At 40.4% G+C, this 26524-nt stretch overlaps 1 protein-coding gene across 2 annotated transcripts in view; it reads right to left on the reverse strand.

The window, feature by feature from the left end:
* The window catches only part of ATG10 (autophagy related 10), a 307540-nt gene that overhangs the window by 254319 nt on the left and 26697 nt on the right, over nucleotides 1–26524 (reverse strand). For both annotated transcript variants that reach the window (XM_056112566.1, XM_056112567.1), the window contains exon 2: nucleotides 23040–23159. In XM_056112566.1, the coding sequence (XP_055968541.1) occupies nucleotides 23040–23147 (108 nt within the window). In that variant the 5' untranslated portion in view covers nucleotides 23148–23159. The remainder of the gene's footprint in view (nucleotides 1–23039; nucleotides 23160–26524) is intronic.

Consider the following 26524-nt stretch of genomic DNA (forward strand, 5'->3'; position numbering starts at 1 on the left):
GACAGACCCCAAAAATTTGGGGCAAAATTTACCAAGAAAGTAAATGGCCAAAAGTTAGGTATGTGGGAGACACACCCACAAACCACCTCAGGCTCAGCTATATAATTGGAGGCATGGCCTCTCTGGTTCCTGATTGAACTGCTTAATGGCCATGACCCCAGAGACTCAGAAACAAATCTCGAAATCCAGTGGCTTTTGGCAGAAATGTGTCCGGTCCCTGCAGTAGGTTACCGGTGCTGGGCCAATCCAGGTGGGAATAGGTTTCGTGCCTTGGCCTGTTCCCCCTGGCGGCCCAGTGACCGCCATCCTCCAGAGGCCACTGGACAGTCAGGTTTGGGCCCTCAGTGACGAGATACGCAAGGCCTCACAGGATAGGGTGAAGCCGGTCCTGTCCTCCCCACCCCAACGAGACCCCAAGTCATCGCTCACGAATGGCCTTTCTGGCTCCCGATTAAGCTGCTTAACGGCCATGATCCCAGAGACTCAGGAGAAAATCTCAGAACCCAGCAGGTTTTGGCAGAAATCCCTCCAGATTTAAGTGTTAAAATTCTGGAATTTCAAAATCGCACGGCCACTACTGCTGCCACGCAACATCATATGTTATTTATAACGAGCAATAGAAAACAAATTGTCTACTATTGCCTTTTCAGCAGATCTAATTGTTGGGGTAAAATCTCAAATAATGGTGGGTCTGGTGTCAAAATATTGAATGTGATCAAAGTAGAGAGTAATATGGAAATCATCTGCCCCACAGGTAGGGGGAGGGTGTGGAATGGGGGTATACTGGGGTTGTTGGGCACCGGTGAAGGTACGGGTGTTTCATTGTATGACCAAGACTTAGACCCGAAAGCTTTGTAACTGCTCTCACAGTGATTCAAGAAATAAAATTATAAAAAATGGAAAAAAAAAGTAAGGTGGAGTTCATGCACAATTCAATCAGCTAATCAGTGGCTGAATAAATAGCATTGTTGTCAATGTGTTTGGCATATCCTACAAAAAAATATAAATTATATGAGGACAGGATAAAGCTCAGTGACAGAGCATATATATGCTTTGTATGTTTGATGCCCTGAGTTAGATCCCTGACACAGAAGGAAGGAAGGAAAGAAGGAAGGAGGGAGGGAGGAAAGGAAAGAGAAAAGGAAGGAGGGAGGTCAGAAAGAGTGCTTTACACAGAAGCTCTCTCACATGTGAGATATAAAGAAACATAGTAGAGGAGTGGCAAATGCCCAAAGACAACAGAAACTGAGAGCTGGTCTTCTGCAGGAAGCTTGCCCAAAAAAGGGGATGGAGGTAGAAGAACAGGACTGAGACACAAAAAAAATGGTGGAGGGAAGTGGACACTGGTGTAAGGTATGGTGCTAGAATGTCATATATGAAACCCTACCATTAAATAGGATTCTAAACCATAGTGTATGAAATAAAACTAACAATAAAAATAACTTATTTTAGAACAACATTTAGTTTACCTAAAAAATTAAAATGGTGCAGTGAATCCCCATTCACCTCACACCCAGATTTTGCCATTGTTAAAATCTTCTATAAGTAGGTCACATTTTTCACAATTAACCAATACTGACAAATTTCTACTAGAGTTTATTTTCAAGTCAGATTTTCTTGGTGTTTTTTGTTTTGTTTTGTTTGCTTCATGTCCTTTTTCTATTCCAGGATCTCATCCAGAACAGAACATTGTGTTTATTCAACATGTCTGCTTAAGGCTCTCCCTGACTGTGACATTTTATCAAACTCTCGTAGTTTTCTGATACTGATAATTTCAAGGTGCTCTGCTGAGATATTTATTAGGTAATTTGTCTCTTCATTGGGACTGCATGATTTTGGGATTTTCTAGTCTTATAATACCAGTTCTTCTAAAAGAAGATGTCACAACATCTCCGCAAGAAAACTATTTAATAAGATCACCAGTCACACTGTGACTGTCCTCCTGTTGTTCATGGATTTTCTCGAGCGGGCCCAGTAACATCTCCATCATGAGACATTGTTGTTAATGTGTTTGACATATCGAATATGTCACAGGTAGCTTGCCAGGCTTTGGCATGCTGGTGAGATACTCTCGGTAGCTTGCCGGGCTCTCCAAGAGGGGGGCAGAGGAATCGAACTCAGGTCAGCCATGTTGGCTGCATGCAAGGCAAACGCCCTACCCACTGTGCTATCACTCCAATCCAAGATCACCAGTATTTTATAGTATATGTAATACAAATATATGATTTCTTACCTGTTATGAACTACAGAGAAACTAAATCATAAACATATGAGCTAGTGCTTATGTGTGGCTTTATTACTCACCAATGCTCCTTGCTTTAAAAATAATAATTATTGAGGTAACATGTCTACAAGAGTGTTAATGTTTATTATTTTTCTTTTTTATTGTTTTTGGGGGGTTTTTTGTCTGTACGTTTGGGAAGCCATACCAGCTGTGCTTACTTCTGGCTCTGCATTCAAGGATTACTCCTGGTGGCATTTTGGGGAAAGTACAGGGTGCCAGGTATCGAACCTAGGTCAGCCATATGCAAGGAAGCACTCTATGGCCCCTAGTACTATCTAGAGGGATCCCATGTTATAAATTAACTATCATACATATGTAGTTTTACTTTGGGGATCTCATTTCAATTCCAGTGGTGTAAGAGTCTATTTCAGCACTACAATCTTTTGATTACTACTGCTGTATAGTACAGGTTAGGGTCATGGAATGCAATTCCACCCATCTTATTTTTTTCTCAGAATTACCTTGACTAATTGGGGAGATTTTTTTTTTAATTTTTTGTCTGTTTGGTTTTTGGGGGATCACACCTGACTGTGCTCAGGTCTTATGCAGTGCAAGGGAGTGAATCTCATCATTAAACTTTTATTTTTAGACAAAAATGGTAGAAGTGGTATTCTTAATTTTGGCATTTTATTAAGTAAATATTGTAGTACTGCAGCCCTGTAGCACTGTCCTCCTGTTGTTCATCAATTTGCTTGAGCGGGCACCAGTAATGCCTCCATTGTGAGACTTGTTGTTACTGTTTTTTTGGCATATTGAATATGCCTCGGAGAGCTTGCCAGACTCTTTCACGCGCGCGGGATATTCTCAGTAGCTTGCCAAGCTCTCCAAGAGGGGCGGAGGAATTGAACCCGGGTCGGCCGTGTGCAAGGCAAATGACCTACCCGATTAAGTCAATATTAATATAATAAATTATGTTTAATAATAAGAGTGGAAACTATACAACAAGTAAATGGGAATTCATACTTTTGTGTGTACTTAATTTTTTTTAACTAGACATTAAAAAAAGGTAACTGCAGGGGCTATGGTGCCGCCATCAGGTCAATCTGTACCTGTGAGGCGAGTGCATCAGCAGCCTGATGGCAACGTCAGACTTTCGGATACCCCAAAATTGCTGCTGTGCCTTTGGCCAGACTCCAAAAACTTGGGGCAAAATTTACAAGAAAGTAAACGGCCAAAAGTTAGGTATGTGGGAGACACACCCACAAACCACCTCCGGCTCAGCTATATAATTGGAGGCATGGCCTCTCTGGTTCCTGATCGAACTGCTCAATGGCCATGATCCCAGAGTCTCAGACACAAATCTCGGAACCCAAAGGCTTTTGGCAGAAATGCGTCCTGTTCCTGCAGTAGGTTACTGGCACTGGGTCACTCCAGGTGGGAATAGGTTTTGTGCCTTGGCCTGTTGCCCCTGGCGGTCTGGTGACCACCATCCTCCAGAGACCACTGGACAGTCAGTTTTGGGCCTGCAGTGACTAGACACATGGGGCCTCACCACATGGGGGTGGAGCCCATCCCAGTGAGACCCCAAGTCGCTGCCTACAAACGGCCTCACTGGCTCCTGATCAAGCTGATTGATAGCCATGATAAAGGAGACTCAGAAACAAATCTTGAAACCCAGAGTCTTTTGGCAGAAATGCATCTGGACTGCATACAAGGTGGTCACCAGCTCAGAGCTTATTGGAAAGCCAGGTATAGGCTGGTGGTGATGGGGCAACTGCGTTCTCATGGGAAGGGGGGCGATACCGGCTCGTCCTTCACGCCACACCGAGGTCACGAGTTACCCCCCCACAAGCGGCTCTCTGGCATGGCCATGGCTCCAGAGGCAAAAGGACTTAATCCAGAACCCAGCAGCTTGCAGCAGAAAAGTGAATAGACCATGTGTTAAACTACGGCACCATGCCTCCCCCAGGAGGGAAAGGGTGCAGCTCCCTTCCGCCTTTGTCCCCCCTGGCAGCAAAGTGGCCGCTACCTCAGAGTTTATTGGAAAGCCAGGTATGAGCCAGCGGTGATGGGGCAACTGCAGTCTTATGGGAAGGAGGGTGGTACCAGCTTGTCCTTCATGCCCTACCGAGGTCACGAGTTACCCCCCACAAGCAGCTCTCCGGCATGGCCATAACACCAGACACACAGAAACCAATCTCGTAATTATCTGGCTCTTTGCAGAAATCCAAAATCGTGGCTGCGTGACATTATATGATTCTCATAACCAGCTATAGAAAACAAAGTATTTCACAATGCCTTTTCAGCAATTCTGGTTATTTGGGGGGAATTCTAAACAATAATGGTGCATCTTTTGTCGAAATAATGAATGTAATCAATGTAGAGAAGAGTTAAGTAGAAATCATCTGCCTCACAGGCATTGGGAGGGGTCGGAGGGGGTGTATACTGGGGTTCTTGGTGGTGAAAAATGAGTATTGGTGAAGGGAAAGGTGTTTGATCATTGTATGACTGAGACTTAAACCTGAAAGCTTAGTAACTTTTCCCACAGTGATTCAACAAATAAATATAAAAAGAAAAAAAATTAAGGTGGAGTTCATGCCCAATTCAATCAGCTAATCAGTGGCTGAATAAATAGCAGGACTCCTACGAAAAAAAAAAAGGTAACTGCTTGCTCTTTCAAGAGAGTGCCCTCTCTTGAATACGAATCCCTCTTTCAGCTTTTCCACTCTAGAGAAACCATGTTATTCCTTGAATGTATTCCTCTTTCTTTCCCCTCGGTCTTTCTAAGTAAATTTTGTTCAACAAAACTACCTGGATCCGATTCGAACCCGGGACTTTGCTCTCCCTGCCTATGTGCCCCAGGCTCCTCTAGGACCCTGGGCTGCCCACCATCCCTGGGCCTCTTCCTGTTGGTCCCTAACTCTGCGCTTGATCTTCTCCATCCCTCAGGTCAGTCTTTATTCGAACCCAGGACTTTGCTTTCCCTGCCCATGCGCCCCAGGCAATCTCTGGGACCCTGGGCTGCCCACCATCCCTGAGCCTCTTCTTGTTGGTCCCCAACACTACGCCTGATCTTCTCCATCCCTCAGGTCAGACTTTATTCGAATCAGGGACTTCAATCTCCCTGCCTACGCACCCCAGGCGTCCTCTAGGACCCTGGGCTGCCCATCATCCCTGAGTCTCTACCTGTTTGTCCCAGTGCTACGCCTGATTTCTCCATCCCTCAGGTTGTACCCCCCCCCACCCCCACAGACACTAGGTACCTGAGGGGGCATGGCCTTTTCAGAATTGGGTGTGGACTCCGCAGAAGTGAGCTTGGCCTAATTTTGGTCCACAGGTAAATTAATCATACCCAGCAATCATGTGTAACTCTCAGTCTCCATACCACCACACCAACATGAAGAAAAAAACGCAAATCCCCACCACGAGGAGAAGACAATGAAAAGAGTCCAGAAGCCTCATCAGATGTTTCTTGCCTAAGGGACCTCTCTGATGAAGAATTCAGATATGAACTAATGAAGATGTTCAATGAACTCAAAGAAACAGTGACACAGTTACACGACAAATTAAAGGAGGACATGGAAAAAAATGGATCGGACAATCGAGAAATTACAGGAAGAAATGGGAGCAGAAATTGAAAAGCTATGCACAGAAGTATCACGAATAAAGGATTCAGTAGATGAAATAAAAAACTCAGTGTGTGCCCTCAACAGTAGAATGGCTATAGCTGGACAGAATCAGTGAGCTGGAAGATCAGTTGCAGGAAGCCTACAGGTCATAACAAACAATGGCAAGAGACCTCAAAATAGCTCTAAAGCGAATCAGAGTCCTAGGAGATGATTTCAAGAGGAACAACATTAGAATCACTGGAAGTAACAGAAGGTCAGAGAAACAATCCCAGTGAAAAAGCCACGGATAAACAAATCATTGCTACCAGTGCTGGGAATATATCCCAGAGAGGCAAAAAAGTATAGTCGAAGTGACATCTGCACTTGTTTATTCGTTGCAGCACTCTTTACAATAGCCAAAATCTGGAAAAAACCTGAATGTCCAAGAACAGAAGACTGGTTAAAGAAACTTTGGTACATCTACACAATGGAGTACTATGTAGCTGTTAGAAAAGATGAAGTCATGAAATTTACATACAAGTGGTACTACATGCAAAGTATCATGCTAAGCAAAATGAGTCAGAAAGAGAGGGACAGACATTGAAAGACTGCATTCCTCTGTGGAACATAAAGTAACAAAATAGGAGATGAACACCCAAGAATAGCCGAGATTAGTACCAGGAGGTTTACTCCATGGATTGGAGGCCAGTCACTCATGCTAGGGGAAAGGGCAGCTCAGATAGAGAAGGGAGCACCAAATAAAGGGTGTTGGGAGGATCCTCCCAGGTTGGGAGAAGCATGCTGAAAGTAGACTATAGACCAACATGATTGTCACTCAGTGCCTCTGTTGCAGACCACAATAGCCAAAAGGAGAGAGAGAACAAAAGGGAATGCCCTGCCACGGAGGCAGGGTGGAATGGGGGGAATGGGGGGTGGGAGGGATACTGGGATCCGTGGTGGTGGAAAATGGGCACTGGTGGAGGGATGGGTATTTGATCATTGTATAATTGAAACCCAAGCACAAAACTTTGTAAGTCTACAACTGTACCTCATGGTGTTTTACTAACAAAAATTTAAAAAAAAACACTCCCTTCCTATTCTCTGGGCTGGAATGATAGCACAGCAGTAGGGCGTTTGCCTTGCATGCAGCCGGTCTGGCCGAGTTAGGTTCGATTCCTCCGCACCTCTTGCAGAACCTGGCAAGCTCCCGCGAGTATCTTGCCCACACGGCAAAGCCTGGCAAGCTACCTGTGACTTAGTCAATATGCCAAACACAGTAACAAGAAGTTTCACAATGGAGACATTACTGGGCCCGCTTGTGCAAAACAATGTTCAATGAGAGGACACTGCTACAGTGCTACCTATTCTTTGGGCTGGAGCGATAGCACAGCAGATAGGGTGTTTGCCCTGCACATGGCCAACCCAGGTTTGATTCCTCTGCCCCTCTCGGAGAGCCCGGCAAGCTACCAAGATTATCCCACCCTCACTACAGAGCCTGGCATGCTTCCTGTGGTTTTATTCAATATGCCAAAAACAGTAACAACAAATCTCACAATGGAGCATTACTGCGTGCCCGCTCAAACAAATCAATGAACAACGGGAGGACAGTGCTACCCATTCTCCACAACTACCACAACACATTTGATGGGGTTCAGATAGTAGGCAACAAATCATAGAGGGAAATATATATGCATATGTACATATTTTCAGATATATATACATATATATATCAAAGCTCACATCACCCAAACTTTAACAACATGTTAGTGATATCCTATAGAATATCTTAATGGTTCCTGCCAAAATAAAACAATCTTCACACTGTTTCCTATAAGAACACTTTTTTGTAAGCATGTTCAGCAGTTCTTCATAACAGACAATGCAAAATATATTATTTCGGTTGTGTTTTGAGACAGGGATTGGGGTTTGGGATGGAAACATCCCAAATTTGGTTGTGAGAAGGTGTAATGGTGGTGGGACTGGTGTTTGAGTATTGAATGCAATCAAACATTGTGAACTAACTTATAAAATTAAAAATTTTTTTAAAAGAGTAATTTGGAGCTCATGCCCAATTCAACCAGTTTTATCAATGGCTGAATAAATAGCAGTATTCCTACATTATATTAAAAAAAGAAAAAGATAAGAAAAAAACTACCTGGATCCACTAAAACTAAATAAATAATACAAAATTTAAAAGCTAACTGTGAAAATAAATGAAGTCCAATATTCAGTAGACAGCAGAGCTGATGGAAAAGCATGGTATGATGGTGGGCTTTCTACCCAGAGTGTTGAAAGAAAGAGTAAAGTAAAATATGGAAATCTTTTAGAATCTATTTTAAAAACACAAATTGGATGTATTTAGCATAATTGTAAAATGTTTTTTAAGAGAAGCAATGTGAGTTTAACAACTAGAAAGATTACTGAAAAGATAAAAAAATCAGTCTAAATTTCTAAAAATATATAAGATTTAAAATTTCTAACCTTATATAAATTAGTAAATAAGTGCTTGTTTTATTTTTTAATTGGCTTTTAGACCACACCCAGCTGCACTCAGGATTTATTCTTGGCTCTGTGCTCACGGATCACTCATGGTGGTGCTTGGGGGACCATATGGGAGGCCAAGGATCAAACCTGGGTTGGCAGCAGCAGCATGCAAAGCAAATGCCCTACTCGCTGTACTATCACTCCGCCCTGAAACAAGCACTTTCAAGAAGTAGTTCCCAATCTATAAAGGAAGTAATCAAATAATCCCTAGTGTGTTATTATGTTAACTTTAAAATACAATTAAAAGTAAAGTAAAGTAAAGGCCCTCCCCGTTGATCATCGATTTGCTCAAGCGGGCCCAGTAACGTCTCCATTGGAGACTTTGTTGTTACTGTGTTTGGCATATTGAATATGTCACAGGGAGCTTGCCAGGCTCTGCCGTGCAGGCGAGATACTCTCGGTAGCTTGCCGGGCTCTCCGAGAGGGGCGGAGGAATCTAACTCGGGTCGGCCATGTTGGCTGCGTGCAAGGCAAACGCCCTACCCGCTGTGCTATCACTCCAGCCCTATATAAATATAGTTAATGCAATTAACTATATTTAAATAAAAATATAAAAATTAATTGGGAATGGGGAACAGAGAAGGGGCTATTTGATTGTTATAAAATAACTATTTGATTGTTATAAAATAATACACAAATGATAAATTCAGAAAATGGATTACATAAAATTACATAAAATTAGAGCAAACTGTACCTAAACTACACCTATGAATATATTACTCATATTTAATATTCACTTAAAAATCAGTTTGTAAAATTTTATTTTAAGCAAAATTTCTGTTAAAAAACTATGTTTCTTTACTTAGAAAATTGGTGCCATTTTACACCTTAGTCCATAATCAAATATCCATATTTTTCTCCAGAAAGAACTTTGTTGATTTGTTTGGGTCAGCATTCAAATAATCCACAAATCACATAAAGCTTATATCTCTTGAATTTCTTTTAATCTACAGTAATGCAACCTTAAAGTATAGCCTATGTGGTGTCAGTTCACAAACTAATTGCTACCTACTCAAAAAAACTGTTTTAAGCCCAGCCCTGCCCTGCCCGCCCCCCCCAAAAAAAACCTTTTTGTAGTAATCAATAAGATAAATTCGAAGCACTCAAAATCTTCTAGGTCAAGGAGATGATATTCTAGATACAACAATGAAGTTCAACAAATTTAAATTGGAAACTGTTCTGTTACACTCTCATATTCTTTTTTCTCTATATAATACAGTGAACTCATGGATCTACATTCAATACATTTTTTTTTTATGTAGGAGTACTGCTATTTATTCAGCCACTGATTAGACTGATTAAATTGGGCATGAACCCCACCTAACTTTTTTTAATTTTTTATAATTTTATTTATTGAATCACCATGAAAACAGTTACAAAGCTTTCAGGTTTAAGTCTTAGTCATACAATGAAACACCCGTACCTTCACCAGTGCCCATTCTCCACCAACAAAAACCCCAGTATACCCCCATTCCACACCTTTCCCCAAACTGTGGGGCAGATGATTTACACATTACTCTCTCTCTACTTTGATTACATTCAATATTTTGACACCAGACCCACCATTATTATTTGGGATTTTACCCAACACTCAGATCTGCCAAAAAGGCAACAGTAGACAATTAATTTTCTATTGTTGGTTATGAATAACATATGATATCGCATAGAATCAGTAGTGGCCATGCGATTTTGAAATTCCAAAATTTTAACAATTAAATCTGGAGGGATTTCTTGCCAAAACCTGCTGGGTTCCAAGATTTGTTCCTGAGTCTCTGGGATCATGGACCTTAAGCAGCTTGATCAGGAGCCAGAGAGGCCATTCATGGACAGCAACTCGAGGTCTTGTTGGGACGGGGAGGAAAGGGCCGGCTCCACCCCAATATTGTGAGGCCCCACGTGTCTCATCACTGCAGGTCCAAACTAGACCGTCCAGTGGACTCTGGAGGATGGCAGCCACCAAGCCACCAGGGGAACAGACCAAGGCACAAAACCTATACCCACCTGGGGTGGGCCAGCGCCGGTAATATATAGCAGGGGCCAGACGCATTTCTGCCAAAAGCTGCTGGGTTCTGAGATTTGTTTCTGAGTCTCTGAGATCATGGACATTAAGTGGTTTGATCAGGAGCCAGAGAGGCCGCTAGTGGGCGGTGACATGGGGTCTCGTTGGGAAAGGGAGGAAAAGGCCAACTCCACCCCATCCCGTGAGGCCCCATGTGTCTCATCACTGCGGACCCAAACATGACTGTCCAATGGCCTCTGGAGGATGGTGGGCCACCAACCCACCTAGGGAAAGCAGGCAGAGGGACAGCACCCTTTCCCCCTGGGGTGGCCTGGTGACAGTAACCTACTGCACGGTCTGGATGCATTTCTGCCAAAAGCCACTGGGTTCCGAGATTTGTTTCTGAGTATCTGGGATCATGGCCATTAAGCAGCTTGATCACGAGCCATAGAGGCCGTTCGTGGGCAGCAACTCAAGGTCTCGTTGGAACAGGGAGGAAAGGGCTGGCTCCACCCCCAACCCGTGAGGCTCTGCGTGTCTCGTCACTGTGGGCCTAAACCTGACTGTCCAGTGGACTCTGGAGGATGATGGCCACCAGGCCGCCAGGGGGAACAGGACAAGGCACGAAACCTATTCCCACCTGGGGCGGCCCAGCACCGGTAACCTACTGCAGGAACAGGATGCATTTCTGCCAAGATGCGCTGGGTTTTGAGATTTGTTTCTAAGTTTCTGGGATCATGGTCGTTAAGCAGTTCGATCAGGAACCAGAGAGGCCATGCCTCCAATTATATAGTTGAGCCTGAGGTGGTTTGTGGGTGTGTCTCCCACATGCCTAACTTTTGGCCGTTTAGTTTCTTGGTAAACTTTGCCCCAAGTGTTTGGGGTCTAACCAAAGGCACAGCAGCAATTTTGGGGAATCTGGAAGTCTGAAAGCGCCATCAGGTTGCTGATGCACTCGCCTCACAGGTACAGATTGACCTGCTGGCGCACCATACCCCCTTAATACATTTTTTAAATGCAAATGCACATCAGTGAGAATGGTACATAGAATACTGAATGAAAAATTGTAGTAAAAGGGGGATGCCTAGATCATTCTTGACCCCAATGTTTAGAGACAAGAAGACAGCGAAGAAAAGAAATCATGGGGAGGGGCTGGAGCGATAGCACAGTGGGTAGGGCATTTTCCTTGCCCGCAGCTGACTCGGGTTCGATTTCCATCATCCCATATGGTCCCCCGAGTACTGCCAGGAGTAATTCCTGAGTGCAGGATCCAGGAGTAACCCCTGTGCAATGCCAGGCGTGACCCAAAAAGAAAAAAAAAAGAAATCAAAAAACATGAGAAGAGAATGAGAAGTAGTGAGTTAACGAGAATCAGGGCTTCAGTTATATTGGTGATTAAAGTGAAGGGTGTAGCCTTATATCCAAAACACAGACTCAACAAAACTGAAAACATGAGATTTAAGCTGTAACCACTGAAACTGTAAAGTGTCTGTCAAGTCGACAGGTGGGGATGAGGAGGGGGTTGGGGAGGGGAGGGAATGGGAACACTGGTGGAGAGAAGCTGATACAGGTGGTGGGACTGTTCTTAAAATATTATATGCTTAAAACTCAACTATCAGTAACATTAAATCATAGTTCTTTAATTTAAAAAAAGAAAAGAATGCATCTATTGCTATTTTAATGTCCCAATTGCCTCATCTTCAATCAGATATTAGTTCATGTTTTTGTGACAAGATCCAGCTAACCATTAATCTTGGATTTCTCTGATAACTTCCTTACATTCTGGTCAATAAAATAATCCAAGCTCATTTTGATTAATTCTTCACTCCAGGCCTAGATTCAGTTATCCCTTTAATAGATACAACTTCTTTTTTTGTGCAAGACTATTTATAGAATACAATCTGAACACTGTAGTGGACAAAGCTATCCATTGTACTATCCAGTCCCACACTGTTCCATTTTCATCTTATTTGTAAAGGGTTTTCTGTTGATAGAAATGTAAGTACTTATTGTAAAACAGAAAAATATTTCAAATATAAAAAATCAAGAGTCACTAATAAGTCAGCTATTATCAGTAAGCTGCAATATTTCTTTTTACTACTATACACCTTTCAAGCTACCCATGACATATTCGATATGCCAAACACAGTAACAACAAGTCTCATGATGGAGACATTACTGGGCCCGCTCGAGCAAATCGATGAACAACAGGAGGACCGTAACCGTGACCGTGACACCTTTCAAATATAGTCATTATGAATATATAGTCAAAATATGATGTTCTTAGGTTACCTGAAATTTCTCAATTACTTTTTCTAGACTTTTAAAATGTGAACATATATTTTGTTACTATAATATCTAGGTTGACCCATAAATACCTATAAGTGTATGTTATATAAACCAATTTATATATTTTATATCCCAAACAAATAAATAAATAAATAAATGGTACTCTATGTGCTTGTTTGTTTGGATCCTATCAAGTGGTGCTCAAGGGTTACTCCTGGCTCTGTGCTCAGTGATCATTCCTGTTGGAATTCTGGAAACCATATGGAATACTGGGAATCAAGTTTGGCAGCATGCAAGGCAAGTTCTCTACCTGCTGTGTTATCTCTCTGGCCCCAACTCTATGTATTTTCAAGGGTATATTATTATTATATTGCGAATATGAACATTATCATATTGAATAATGAACATTATCCTTATATGAATAAAAACATTATTGTTATAATTATCTACATGGGCTCAGTCAATAAAGCACAAAGACAGTTTTAAATGAAATGTTATAGGCTGCCCAAGGAGAACTACAAGTTAAGTTCACAATTTTACTGGTTGGTGATAGTGGTACTAATGCATTACAGTGATGAAATGCCAAGTGACTAATGACTTCAGGGAATATGTAATACCTTAGGAGCTGAGGTCTATCACCTCATGTCTATATCAACTGAGCACTTAGCAAATTCTATACATGAGATACAAGTAAGTTAGAGAAATTTTTTAGACTGAGAGAAGAATATTATATCCTAGCTCATTGTTTCATTATAAAAGTCGATATAATATCAAGAATTACTTAAGATGAAATATGCATAACTAGTGTAAAGATCTGATATATTATGTAAAAACATCTCTAGCATGGCAAAAGTGATATCAAAAATATTAAGATTTTAGGGTTAGAGCAATAATGCACCAGGTAGGGCATTTATCTTGCAAACAGCTGATCCCAGTTCAATCTCCAGGATCCCAAATGGTCCCCTTGCACCTCTAGAAGTTATTACTGAGCACAGAGCCAGGAGTAACCTCTGAGCATGGCCAGGTATGCCTGTTCCTTCATCCTACCCCCCATAAAAATTAAGATTTCAATTAAGAATAAGAAAAATGGCCAGAGAGATAAGATAATTAGCCAGGGGATAAGATGTCTGCCTTGAATGTGCCAACCCCAGTCCAATCCTTGGCATCACAGATGGTCCCCGGAGTACTATCAGGAGTGGTCCCTGAGCACAGAACCTAGAGCAGACTCTGAGCACGGCCAGAAGTGGACACCCCTCAAAAAATGTAGAATTAAAGTAAATATATTGTTTCCCTCCACCAAAAGAAGAATCTTTGGTACTATGACACATCTGCCAAAAGTAGCTACAACTTGAAAAGGCCCTTCCTTTCAAACTGTGGCTTGAACACAAAATGAAGATCCTAATTTGGAGCTCAGTGTCATGCCAGCTTTTGACCGACCGGAGGTTGTCATGGACCCAGCTTTAGCAAAACAATGTGAGCATGATTTAGAGGTTGCCATGGCAACGACTCTCCCAGTTAAGGATGATCACCTGTAAGAAAATGAAGCTGAAGTCCAGCAGTTAGTCTGAAGTCTAGTTTTATTGGTAACAGCCCTGTGATGTCAGTAGAACAGTGTGTTTGCCACTTTATCCTAAAGCAAAGCAGAACATGTGTTGAATTGGGAGGATGCTTTAGGAGATGAACATGAACGGGCTCTAAAGGGAATGTGGCAGTTTTAAAAAAAATAAGTCTTCATTTTTGGACCACATCTTTAGCTATTTTTGAACACAGCTGTTTCCTTCTTAGTTTCAAATACAAGGCTGCTACAGTCATATCTCAATATTCAGTGGTGCAATCTTGTTTTTTTATTGTCATTCCAGATCCTTTCTGTTTAGAATAAAAAGGTCTTTCAAATATCTTTTTAAAAAGGAAAAAAAAAAGGCTGCATGTTAAGTACCCATTTTGTAGATGCAGAAAATAAATCTCTAAAAGAGAAAAAGATGACTGGCCCAAAGGTACAAAGACTTAGGCCAAGGTCAAAATCTTTTTTTTTTTTAATTTTTATTAGTGAAATACCATGAGGTACAGCTGTAGATTTACAAATTTTTGTGCTTGGGTTTCGATTATACAATGATCAAATACCCATCCCTCCACCGGTGCCCATTTTCCACCACCATGGATAATATCCCTCCCACCCCTACCCCCCCATCCCACCCTGCCTCTGTGGCAGGGCATTCCCTTTTGTTCTCTCTCTCCTTTTGGGTGTTGTGGTCTGCAAAAGAGGCATTGAGTGGCAAACATGTTCAGTCCATAGTCTACTTTCAACATGCATCTCCCCTCCTGGGAGGATCAAGGTCAAAATCTTAACCACCGAGACTTTCTGCCACAAATTTTCCTTTCAGTTGCAAATCTTATAAAAATCTTTAACACGAGTTTGCTATTTCCTGTTGATACATATTTTCTTTGCTGATTCTTTTTGAAAACAACCAGTGGATGTCATATAGCCTGGAATTTAACCTTGGACTAATAAGACCACCAAGACACTGACCAAGTTTGAATTACTAACCGCAGCACATATGCACGTGTACACATACATACTTTTTCACAAATGATGAAATTAAGAAACTTGAAAAAAAATAAATGCACATTAAGATATCAGAGGCTAACACCCAGCTGTGCCCAGGGTTTATTCCTGGCTCAGTGGTCAGGGGACCACATGTGGTGCCAAAGATCTAACCAGGTCCACTACATGCAAGGCAAATGCTCCAGCTCTCTATATTATCTCTCTGGCTCCTTATATAAAAAATGTTAAGTGGCTATATAAAGCTAACTTAACTAGAGAAAAGAAGTTAAAAGCTCAGTAAGAATTAAGTATTTAAATAATTTGTACATGTATTAAATTGATTAATTTAATTAATGTAATTAAAGTTATCTAGACTCATTTAAAATAAATTTGAGGACAAATTAGCTTTTAATAATCAAAGCATGATCAAGACCAGTATCTAGATCTGCATCAAAATTTTAGCTTATAAATACGATTGTTGTCATTATCAAGTCTTCAAATTTTACGTACCAGAATTTTAAGCAACACAAGCTCTTATGAGTTATTGCAGTGAGTTCTTTAAAATGCTTATTCTATCCCTGACACCATTGGTCCCCCAAGAACTACTAGGAGCAACCACCAGCATAGAGCACAGAGAAATTCCTGATCCAGTCTCAAGGTATGGCTCAAACTCCAGCCCCAACAAAAAATGCTTATCTGATTCCAAGCCATGACCTTCCTTCATCAGCTGATGATAGGACAGTTTGAGTTTTTCCTTTCTGGTTAGAAATTTAGAGAAGGAATGAAAAGGAATTTGTTTGGGAATAAGCTTTAGAGAGAACAATAACACTGGAGAGCTATCGGAAAGTCCAAGCGTGAAGCTCAAAACAAAAAACTGTTAAGAGGTTCTGTGTTGTTCTGTGCAAGGTAGGACAGATTTCGATTATACAATGATCAAATACCCATCCCTCCACCGGTGCCCATTTTCCACCACCATGGATAATATCCCTCCCACCCCCACCCCCCCATCCCACCCTGCCTCTGTGGCAGGGCATTCCCTTTTGTTCTCTCTCTCCTTTTGGGTGAACTCAAAAAAAACTGAACTCAAAAAAAACTGAACTCAAGAAGAAATTATCACATAGTAAGTAAATATCAAAGGGAGCTTTTAAGAGGCTGGAGCAATAGTACAGAGGGTAAGGCTGCCTAGCATGCTGCTGATCCAGGTTTGGTCTGGGCACCACATATGGTCCCCTAAGTACTGCCAAGAGTGATCCCTGAACACAGAGCCAGGAGTAAGTCCTGAACACTGCCAGTTATGCCCCTTGCCCCCCCCCAAATGTTTAGACTGTCAAAATAATTCAGGTAAAATGTTCTAAAACCACTGCAGAGGTAGCTAGTGTTAAATATTGATGAAACTGCAGGATATTAAAGAAAGGTGGCAAGTATTTTGTTAAAACCTCTTTTGAAAACAGAGTATGAAAATCTTATATTTCTATATTTCTATTGCTCTTTTTCCCTTCTCATTTTCTATTCCCCATTCTTATTCTAGAAAACTCAGAACAATGCACTGCAGACTAGTGCAAGTCATTTGGGGCTAAATAGGCTTTAGACCATAACCGCAGTTTCATTTAAAACAGTATTTCTACAAGAAAAGAGACTAAAAATTGCAGACAATTAAAAATTATAATGATAATATGTCATAATTACCTCATGTGCCAGAAAGTGGTAATTTCTTTGCATATAAGTCTATACGATAACCATATACTAGCACTAGCACTATCCTTCCGTTGTTCATTGATTTGCTCAAGCAGGCCCAGTAACGTCTCCATTGTGAGACTTAGGAAAGATACTCTCGGTAGCTTGCCGGGCTCTCCAAGAGGGGCAGAGGAGTAGAACTCCGGTTTGCCAGGTCAGCTGCGTGCAAGGCAAATGCCCTACCACTGTGCTATCGCTCTAGCCATGATAATCAAGTAAAGTGGGTATTACTGTTATTTTCATTTTCTAGATAAAATGAAGTTTAGAGACATTAAATAACTTGTCTAGCCTCATAAGTGGTAAAATAAATGCTCAAAAACTGTAACTGAAATTGCCATGAAATCTATCAAAGCACATCATATTCTTTACTGCTATCTTTAATATCTGACAGATCCTCTTATTACATAATGATGACTCTCAAAGGAATTGTACTTCCTTCTTAAGAATTTAGATATATGAGAAACATTGGAGTAATCACTGGACTGCCAATAATATCTAAACCCACTGAAAAGTATTTCTACAATTCTTTTTTTTTTTTTTTTTTTTTTTTTTTTTTGCTTTTCTGGGTCACACCCGGCGATGTTCAAGGGTTACTCCTGACTCTGCACTGAGGAATCACTCCTGCCAGTGCTTGGGCAACCATATGGGATGGCAGGGATTAAACCTGGGGTCAGCTGCATGCACAGCAAATGCCCTACCTGCTGTACTATCGCTCTGGTCCCCATTTCTACAATTCTTTTAGGTATTAATATCAAAATGTGATTATTTAAAAATGAAAAAAAAATTGTGTCAACGTGACTTCTGAACAAACCTGAAGGCAAAACTGATAATATCTATACTCTTTTAAAAAGAATCTTATTTGTAGGGGGAAAAAACAATATACTTTAAGAAAAAATCAGTGGTTAGTCACAACTGGTGGGGCTCTCCACCCCTCTCATTAGGATATCCATTAGTTCATCCATCTCAGTTAGGATAGAGAAGGGACCACTTTGATTGACAATGATAGCTAGAAATCACTCTGGACAAGAATTAAATGCTTAATGTAGGTAGAGGGATATATATGATAACCTTTCAGTACCTGTACTGTAAACCATAATGCCCAAAAGGGAAGAGAGAGAGAGAGAGAGAGAGAGAGAGAGAGAGAGAGAGAGAGAGAGAGAGAGAGATGCCTGCCATAGAGGCAGACTGGGGGTCAGAGGTAGAAAAAGGGAAACTGGGAACACTGGTTGTGGGAAATGTACACTGGTAAAGAAACAAGTGTTGGACCAAAATCCAATCATAAACAACTTTGTAATTATATATATCATGGTGATTTAATTTGAAAAAAAAAATCAGTGGTCAAAGAAAGGCAGAAGGAAGCATTACAAAAGAAGGGATAAGAATCTCTTGGGGCTAGAGAGAGTACGGTGAGTAGGGCACATGCGTTGCATGCAGCAAACCTAGATTTGGTCCCAGCATCCCACGTGGCTCCCTGAGGCCACCCTGGAGTGATCCTGAGCACAGAGTTGGGAGTAAAACCTGAGTACTGCTGAGTGGGACCCAAAGGCAAAAGAAAAGGTAAGGTAAAGGTAAAGGCCCTCCCGTTGATCGTCGATTTGCTCGAGCGGGCCCAGTAACGTCTCCATTGGAGACTTTGTTGTTACTGTGTCTGGCATATCGAATACTCTCGGTAGCTTGCCGGGCTCTCCGAGAGGGGCGGAGGAATCGAACTCGGGTCGGCCATGTTGGCCGCTTGTAAGGCGAACGCCCTACCCGCTGTGCTATCGCTCCAGCAAAAGGCAAAAGAAAAAAGAAAAAAAATCTCTTGATGATGTAAATCTGTTGACTCTTGATTGCAGTAAAGGTTTACAAGTCAAAAGATATACCAAAACTTACACAACTGTACATTATATGAAGATTTTTAAAGAGGGACTTTATTTATTTTGGTTTGGGGACCACATGGTGCCCAGGGCTTATTCCTGTATCTGTACTTATACAGTGCCAGGAATGTATTCTGGGTAAACATGAGCAAGGGAAGGGCTTTAAACCCTGTACTATCACTCCTGCCCTATGCATATAATTCTTTTGCAATTAGCAGATAATTCTGAGTCAAATATACCTCAAATTTTAAAAGTAATTATTTTTTTTCCCTTTATTTTATTTTTTTTTTTAAAGTTGTAGATTTACAATTTTTTGTGCTTTGGTTTCAATTATACAATGATCAGATACCCATCCCTCCACCAGTGCCCATTCTCCACCACCATGGATAATATCCCTCCCACCCCCATCCCCCCATCCCCCCTTTTAAAAGTAATTATTAAAAAAATTTTCTAGAACTTTTAAAGTTAAACAATTAACTCCAAAATCCCCTAGAAACAGTGAACAGAATATTGGTAGAAGGTTTGAATTAAATAATTATGAGTAATTCATAATTTCTTCCACAAAAGAGTCACAGAATTGTACAAATTAAGAACAATAGTAATATCTAAAATTCAAAGGACAGACTGGCTTTGCCTAACATCCCTTTAACTGATTCAGATTGACAGCAGGCACTGAGGCAGGGCTAGGCGAGAAACCACAGTCATTCCATACATTTACTTGGTTCCAGAAATCATAGACTCACCACCCAAAGCCCACAGATTATATTATACATCACTACTATGATGGATTTGATCCTCACTGAGTATATGTATGTATGAGTGTGTTGGGAGAGTGGGGATTGGCTTGAGAGAGTCCCTTTTAAATTAGTTGCCAACACTTGAAAATTTAGAGATTTCTCCAGCCAAACCAACTCTTCTTTTTTTTTTTCTTTCTGGTCACACCCAGCAATGCTCAGGGGTTACTCCTGGCTTTGCACTCCTGGCAGTGCTTGGGGGACCATATGGGATGCCGGAGATCGAATCCGGGTGAGCCGCATGCAAGGAAAATGCCCTACCCACTGTACTATCGCACCGGAACTCCCAACTCTTCTTATAACATTTTGGTAACCTATGGGCCATCCCTTCAACCCAGAAACAGGCCAAGCACTCCAGGCAGGGGAGTCAGAACACGGTCCCCAAAGGATTGTGTCTCTGGCAGTGTGACCCATTACAATTACCATGACCAAGCCTGGTTTCCATAAGGCATTAGCATTTGGTTCTCTAGCTCTAAGGACAAAAATTTTCTTTGAATGGTGTTTTGCTTTGATACTATCTGTGGGCTCACCACCACATTAAAGAGAACTGGCCTTGATCTGAGGTACAATTCTCAGGGCAAAGGGCAGGAATTTTCCTAAATTGGCAGGCAGTATCAGCAAACATGAAAATAGACTTCACTATTCGAACATCCCTGAAGTAAAGACAAGTTCAAGAAGGAAAACAAATCCTGAAAAACAGTTTTGAGGGTATCACACTGAATTCAAGGAATTCAATGAAGAAATTTTTTAAAGATATAAATTCCCTCAGGGAGATGTCCCCCAACATCCTGCCCCCCCCCAACAAACTCACTCTCTCTCTTCTTCTCTTTCTCTCTCTCTCTCTCTCTCTGTCTCTCTCTCTTCTCTTCTTTCTCTCTTATCTCCCTCACTACATTTTCCTCTCATATTTTCTTAGGTCACTGAATAGGTAATAGAAATCTAAGTCATATGTAAGTCATATGTAAATCTAAGTCATAAGTCTAAGTTACATGTAGCTTTAGATAAAAGATCATTTTTTTCTGGAAAAAAAAACTTTGTAAAAAGAGAGGGTCCTCATGGCATAACCATACTAATATTACAAGTCAAAATAATTTAGAATCTATAGTCAATGACTAAATCATAGATATTTTATTCAATCATTATAAGAAACATTAATATTTAAGCGATATTAAAGACAATCAGACGTGCTTTGATTATTACTTAAGTTTTCTAATTCATTCATGAAACAGTAGAAATAATACAAATAAAGCAACAAAAAAACTTTATTTGTAGATAACTTCCACTTTGGAACACACAAAAGAAATCATCAAAATATTATGAAACCTAAAGTGAGGATTCAGAAAGGTGATTGGTTGCCAAATTAATAGATCAGATTTAGCAAGTCTTTGATATATCAATACTCAGGTTAAATGCAAAGAAACTCAATTAATAAAAGATGTTAGTAAGGTCCAGTTATCTTATGGCATGAAACTAGGAGGTTATGAACCATGTAACCACTACTTTAATGAGTGGAGCTGCACTGGTAACCGTAAGAAATGAACCTTACCAGAGAGGCCTGGGGCTATACCTCACAAAGCTCAAGGGCTATTTCAGGCTCTGTGCACAGGAATCACTCCCGGCATCCTTGAGGGAAAATGTGCAGTGCTGGAGACTGAACTGGGGTCAGCCACATGCAAGAAAAGTGCCTTAACCCCTGGCACTATCTCTCCAGACATATCCTATTTTCATAGAGATAGCATGCCATAACAAAATCTGGCAAAGTATAATAGAAGAAAAGCTTAGAAAATATCAGAAAAATAAATAAAGCATGATAGAATAATACTTTCCACAGAAAATGAGTGATTTAGGTAGTCATTTATCTTTCAAAACTGTTAACATCTCCCAAGAAGTCATATGGGTTTGAACAAAATCTAGACAGAGAATTGCAACAGGAAAGTGTGAAATGTGTTTACCAAAAAAAAAAAAAAAAAAAAAAAACCAGAAAGGAAAACATTTAAATATCCTTTGGAAAAATAACTTTCAATCCACCCAAGTAAATTACATGTCATTAATGAATGTAAGACCAATTATAAGAACAGAAAAAAATTACATGAAAGAAAATAAACTGTGATATAATATTCAGTCATGTAATAAAATATTTTTTAATATGTATAAAAATAAGGAATAGAGAAAAAGTAGAGGAGGTAGGGCATTTCTCTTTCACACAGCTTACCCAGATTCAATTCCCGGCATCCCATATGGTCCCCCAAGCACTGCCAGGCATAATTCCTGAGTGCAGAGCCAGGAGTAACCCCTGAGTATCACAGGATGTAACCCCAAAAGCAAAAAAAAAAAAGAAAAGAAACAAAAGAACCCTACCTACATTTCTTGACCATTCTATGCATTCACCTCTTAAAGTCAGCATATAAACTAACAGGAAATTGTGGCTTCTCTCTCCACTGACACTCTGGATGGGATCAAGAACTATACTTCCCAGCTAGGTTCTGAAACATAAGAATCTGTACAGAAACCTTCAAGTTTTCAGATATGTACAGGCAACAAAATCAATCAGTAGAGAATTCAGGATTCCTCACTTCTTCAGGAATCAGATGTCAAACGGAGAAAAACTACTAAGAAATGGATTTCAAGGAACTCAGAAATTTTTTTGGCCATGAACCTTACTAAATGTATGTGAGAAAACAAGTAAGTACATACTCTTTATATTATTATTACTGAACAAAAACCAAGAAAATTATATTTAGTAATGTACTTATATTGGACTGGACGACAGCACAGCTGGTAGGGTGTTTGCCTTGTACACAGCGACCCACATTCGATTCCTCCACCCCTCTTGGAGAGCCTGGCAAGCTACCGAGAGTATCTCGCCCACACCGAAAAGCCTGGCAAGCTACCCATGACGTATTCGATATGCCAAAAACAGTAACAACAAGTCTCACAATTTGTTATGAGACGTTACGGGTGCCCACTCAAGCAAATCAATAAACAATGGGAGGACGATTCTACAGTACTACAGTATTTATATTGTTAAGAAGCTCCCAATTAACATAGTTCTCAATTTTTCAGATTTTGTGAGTGTTTAATTACGTTATCAAAGATTTTTGTTATCATTTTACTCTCTGGGCAAAAGTAACTTCCTAAGAAAATTAATAATATAAACAAATGGTTTGAAACACCACAGATGCATCTGTTTATATTCAGATAAGTAATATGCTAAGCATTCTTATCTATTAAATTAAAGCAGGTCACCTAAGAATTTTTCTAGATAGTACCTAATAAACTTAATTATAATGATTAAATATAGTTGCAGTAATAAAATGGACATCTGTTTTAAAATATTGTTCAATTTTAGTCTTGTATTAAATCAAGTTAGCTTTCAAATGTTCATCTCCATTACAAATGTCAGAAAGAAAAAAACCTCCATGAAATAAGATAAAAACTATTCTTACCTTTGAAGTTCTCCATTCCCAACCATCACCTATCTGCTGTGAATGTTTAATAAATTCTGCACAATGATATTGGAATGTTTTTTCTCCAAAGAATTCATCTTCTTCCATATTAAATGAGAGCTGCAGCATAGAAACAAAGTATGAGCATTAACGTAGGATGTATAATGAAAGGAATTCTGCTAATGCACTTATCACTTTCAACAAATGAAAATCTGTGATAAAGTGGGAAATAGCCTCAGATTCATTGTTTTAAAGAGGTATTTTTCCCTGTCCCCATTTTTGGGGGACTGGGGAATGGCTTCCAAGCAATGCTCAGGAGGTCCAGGGACCCTTCCAGGCAATTCACAGCCAACTAGGCCAGCAGTTCAATGTGAGCCCAGAGGATTCAATGCAGTGCTGCTCTCAATACAGCTCAGACACTGCGGTGCAGTTACCTGGGTCACCAAGCAGAAGCCAGTCACGTGCCTTACCCCCTATCTCTCTGCTCCCTCAGGAAGAAAATGTGAGCAACTTGAAAACCTAAGACCTAGATATGTAACAAATACACATCTATCTTTTTATAATAATAAAAGTGATAATGAGTACAGCATAAATCTTTAGTTATATTTTAATGGGATTTTCGCAAAAAAAAAATTTAGTTTATCCAAATGCTTAGTTTGTGGAGCTTAGTTTTATCTTCCTTCTCCTTAACTAATGCTTCCAAACAACCTCCTCAGAATTTCTCTACCTCTGACCTTCGCTCTTACATATTCTGACAGCCTTAGAGGAGCTGAGCTATTTTTCACACATTATTAGAATCTGACTTGACAATAAATGTTTTTCTTTTTTCTTTTCTTAAATTTATTTATTTTTTTTTATTTAATTGGTATTAGTGAAACACCTTGAGGTACTGATGTAGACATACAAACATTTGTGGTTGGGTTTCAGTTATTCAATGATCGAGTACCTATCCCTCCATCAGTGCCCATTCTCCACCACCAATGATCCCATTAACCCTACCTAGTATTACCCCCCAAACCCCATCTTCCCCACCGCACCCCACCCCACCTCTGTGGCAGGGCATTCCTGTTTGCTCTCTCTTTCCTTTAGGATGTTGTGGTTTGCAATAGAGGTATGGGTGGTCATTGTGTTCGGTCTATAGTCTACTTTCGGCACGCATCTCCCATCCCGAGCACATCCTCTAAACAACTTTTACTTGGTGTTCCCTTCTCTATCAGAGCTGTCTTTTCTCCTAGCATACGTTGCCAGCTTCCAAGCCATTGAGCAAACCTCCTGGTACTTATCTCAACTATTCTTGGGTGTTTGTCTCCCCTTCTGTTACTTTATATTCCACAGAAGCGTGCAATCTTTCTATGTCTGTCCCTCTTTCTGACTCATTTCACTTAGCATGATACTTTCCACGTAGTATCACCTGTATGTAAATTTCATGATTTCATCTTTTCTAACAGCTGCATAGTACTCCATTGTGTAGATGTACCAAAGTTTCTTTAACCAGTCATCTGTTCTCGGGCACTCAGGTTTTTTCCAGATTTTGGCTATTGTGAACAGTGCAGAAATGAATATACAAGTGCAGATATCACTTCGACTGTACTTTTTTGCCTCTCCAGGATATATTCTCAGGAGTGGTACTGCTGGGTCAAATGGGAACTCAATTTCTAAGGTTTTGAGAATCATCCATATTGTTTTCCAAAAGTGCTGAACCAGTCAGCATTTCCAGGACAACAAATGTTTTACAGCCTCAAAGAATTTGTTTATAAAGGTGCAAGGTTATGATCACCTAATTAATTACCTACTTTATTGATAATCTACAACTTTGGCAAATCAAGAATATTCATATATTTGTCATATAAATATGACCAAACATGAAACACTATTTATAAGAAGAGAATTTTAGGACTGAGAGTACACGTGCAGATTATGTGGTTCAAATCTCTTGATGAGAAAAGTTAGAACTAGTGAATTCCCACATTCTCCTCATTAGTGATAAGCATCATCAGGACAATTAACACTTATCGACTGCTTGCTATGTCAAGCACTGTGCTAGACACTTTACATTCCCATTTAATCCTCACACAACCCAAAGGTTATTGTGATCCTCTACTCCTCAATTGAAAACAAGAAATGTGTAAGAATGCAAAACTAGAAAGGTTTCAAACCCCATTCTGTTTTCTCCAGGGTCAATGATCTAGCTCAACTAATTGATTCCAAAGCTTGCATTCTTTATGATTATTCAAATTTTTAATATACATAGGAATTTGATCATTTATCTGATAAATAATACTGAGTATCTATAAAGTATAGCACTATGCAGAGATAAATGATACACAAAACTAAGAAATAAGTATGCGGTTCTTGTTTATACATTAAATGAAAGGAGAAAGATAAGAGGTAAAAATAATTATAGTAGAAACTCACAGCCAACTTCCATCTCTGCCAGATAAAAGAACTAATAGCTGCAGCATACTGATCACGAAGCACTCCTGCTCTCACTGGCTGTGAACTAGTATGATCACAAAATACACAGTATGTATCTTAATTAAATACTACATAAACCAAACTAAAAAATATAAATAATAATAGAGTTATTTCTGGCTGGAGCGATAGCGTAACGGCGTTTGCCTTGCACGCAGCTGGCCCGGCCAAACCTGGTTCAGTTCCTCCGCCCCTCTCGGAGAGCCCAGCAAGCTACCAAGAGTATCACGCCTGCAAGGCAAGGCCTGGCAAGCTACCCCTGACGTATTCAATACACCAAACACAGTAACAACAAGTCTCACAATGGAGACATTACTGGGCCCACTCGAGTAAATCGATGAGCACCAAGAGGATAGTGACAGTGACAGTGTTATTTCTATGGTGAGGAATTGAAAGAGCTATGCTTAGAATATCACGTTTCACTCAAGTGAGAGAAGGAATCTGCAGTTCTGATCTCCGGCTACAATCAAGAATCAGGGATGCTGCCTCGTTTGCCAAGGTGTCAAAAATCAGGGTGGGCCAGACGACGTAATGCGATTTAGAGATGACTACTGGACTAGAGCTGTTATCAACTGGATTCCACAGGACATCAAAAGGATGTGTGGCCACCTACCTACTAGATGGTCAGGCTTCGTCAAAACTCTGAATGAACGGTTTATTCCTGGAGCGAGCAGAGCCAATGGGCTACACTAGCACACGACAGGGACAAATGGAGATATTACTGGCACCCACTTGAGCAAATCGATATTCAACAGGATTACAAGTGATATAAGTAATATTTCTATGGCAATGGTAAGCCACCATAAAAAACTTTGCATCTATCTGCAAACCCCAGTTCAAATCCCAAGCACCACACTTGAGCACAGAACCAGAAATAGCCCCTTATCACCACCAGTGTGTAGCTCCAAAATCCCTCCAAATTTAAATATATATATTGTTTTATTTTAAACTATATAGAAACAAGACAACTGAAGACATCAATGATGGGGAAAATTATACAAATCTAGAATTTG

This window comes from Sorex fumeus, unplaced genomic scaffold (genome assembly GCF_029834395.1).
Source record: "Sorex fumeus unplaced genomic scaffold, SorFum_2.1 ptg000018l, whole genome shotgun sequence".
Classification (NCBI taxonomy): domain Eukaryota; kingdom Metazoa; phylum Chordata; class Mammalia; order Eulipotyphla; family Soricidae; genus Sorex; species Sorex fumeus.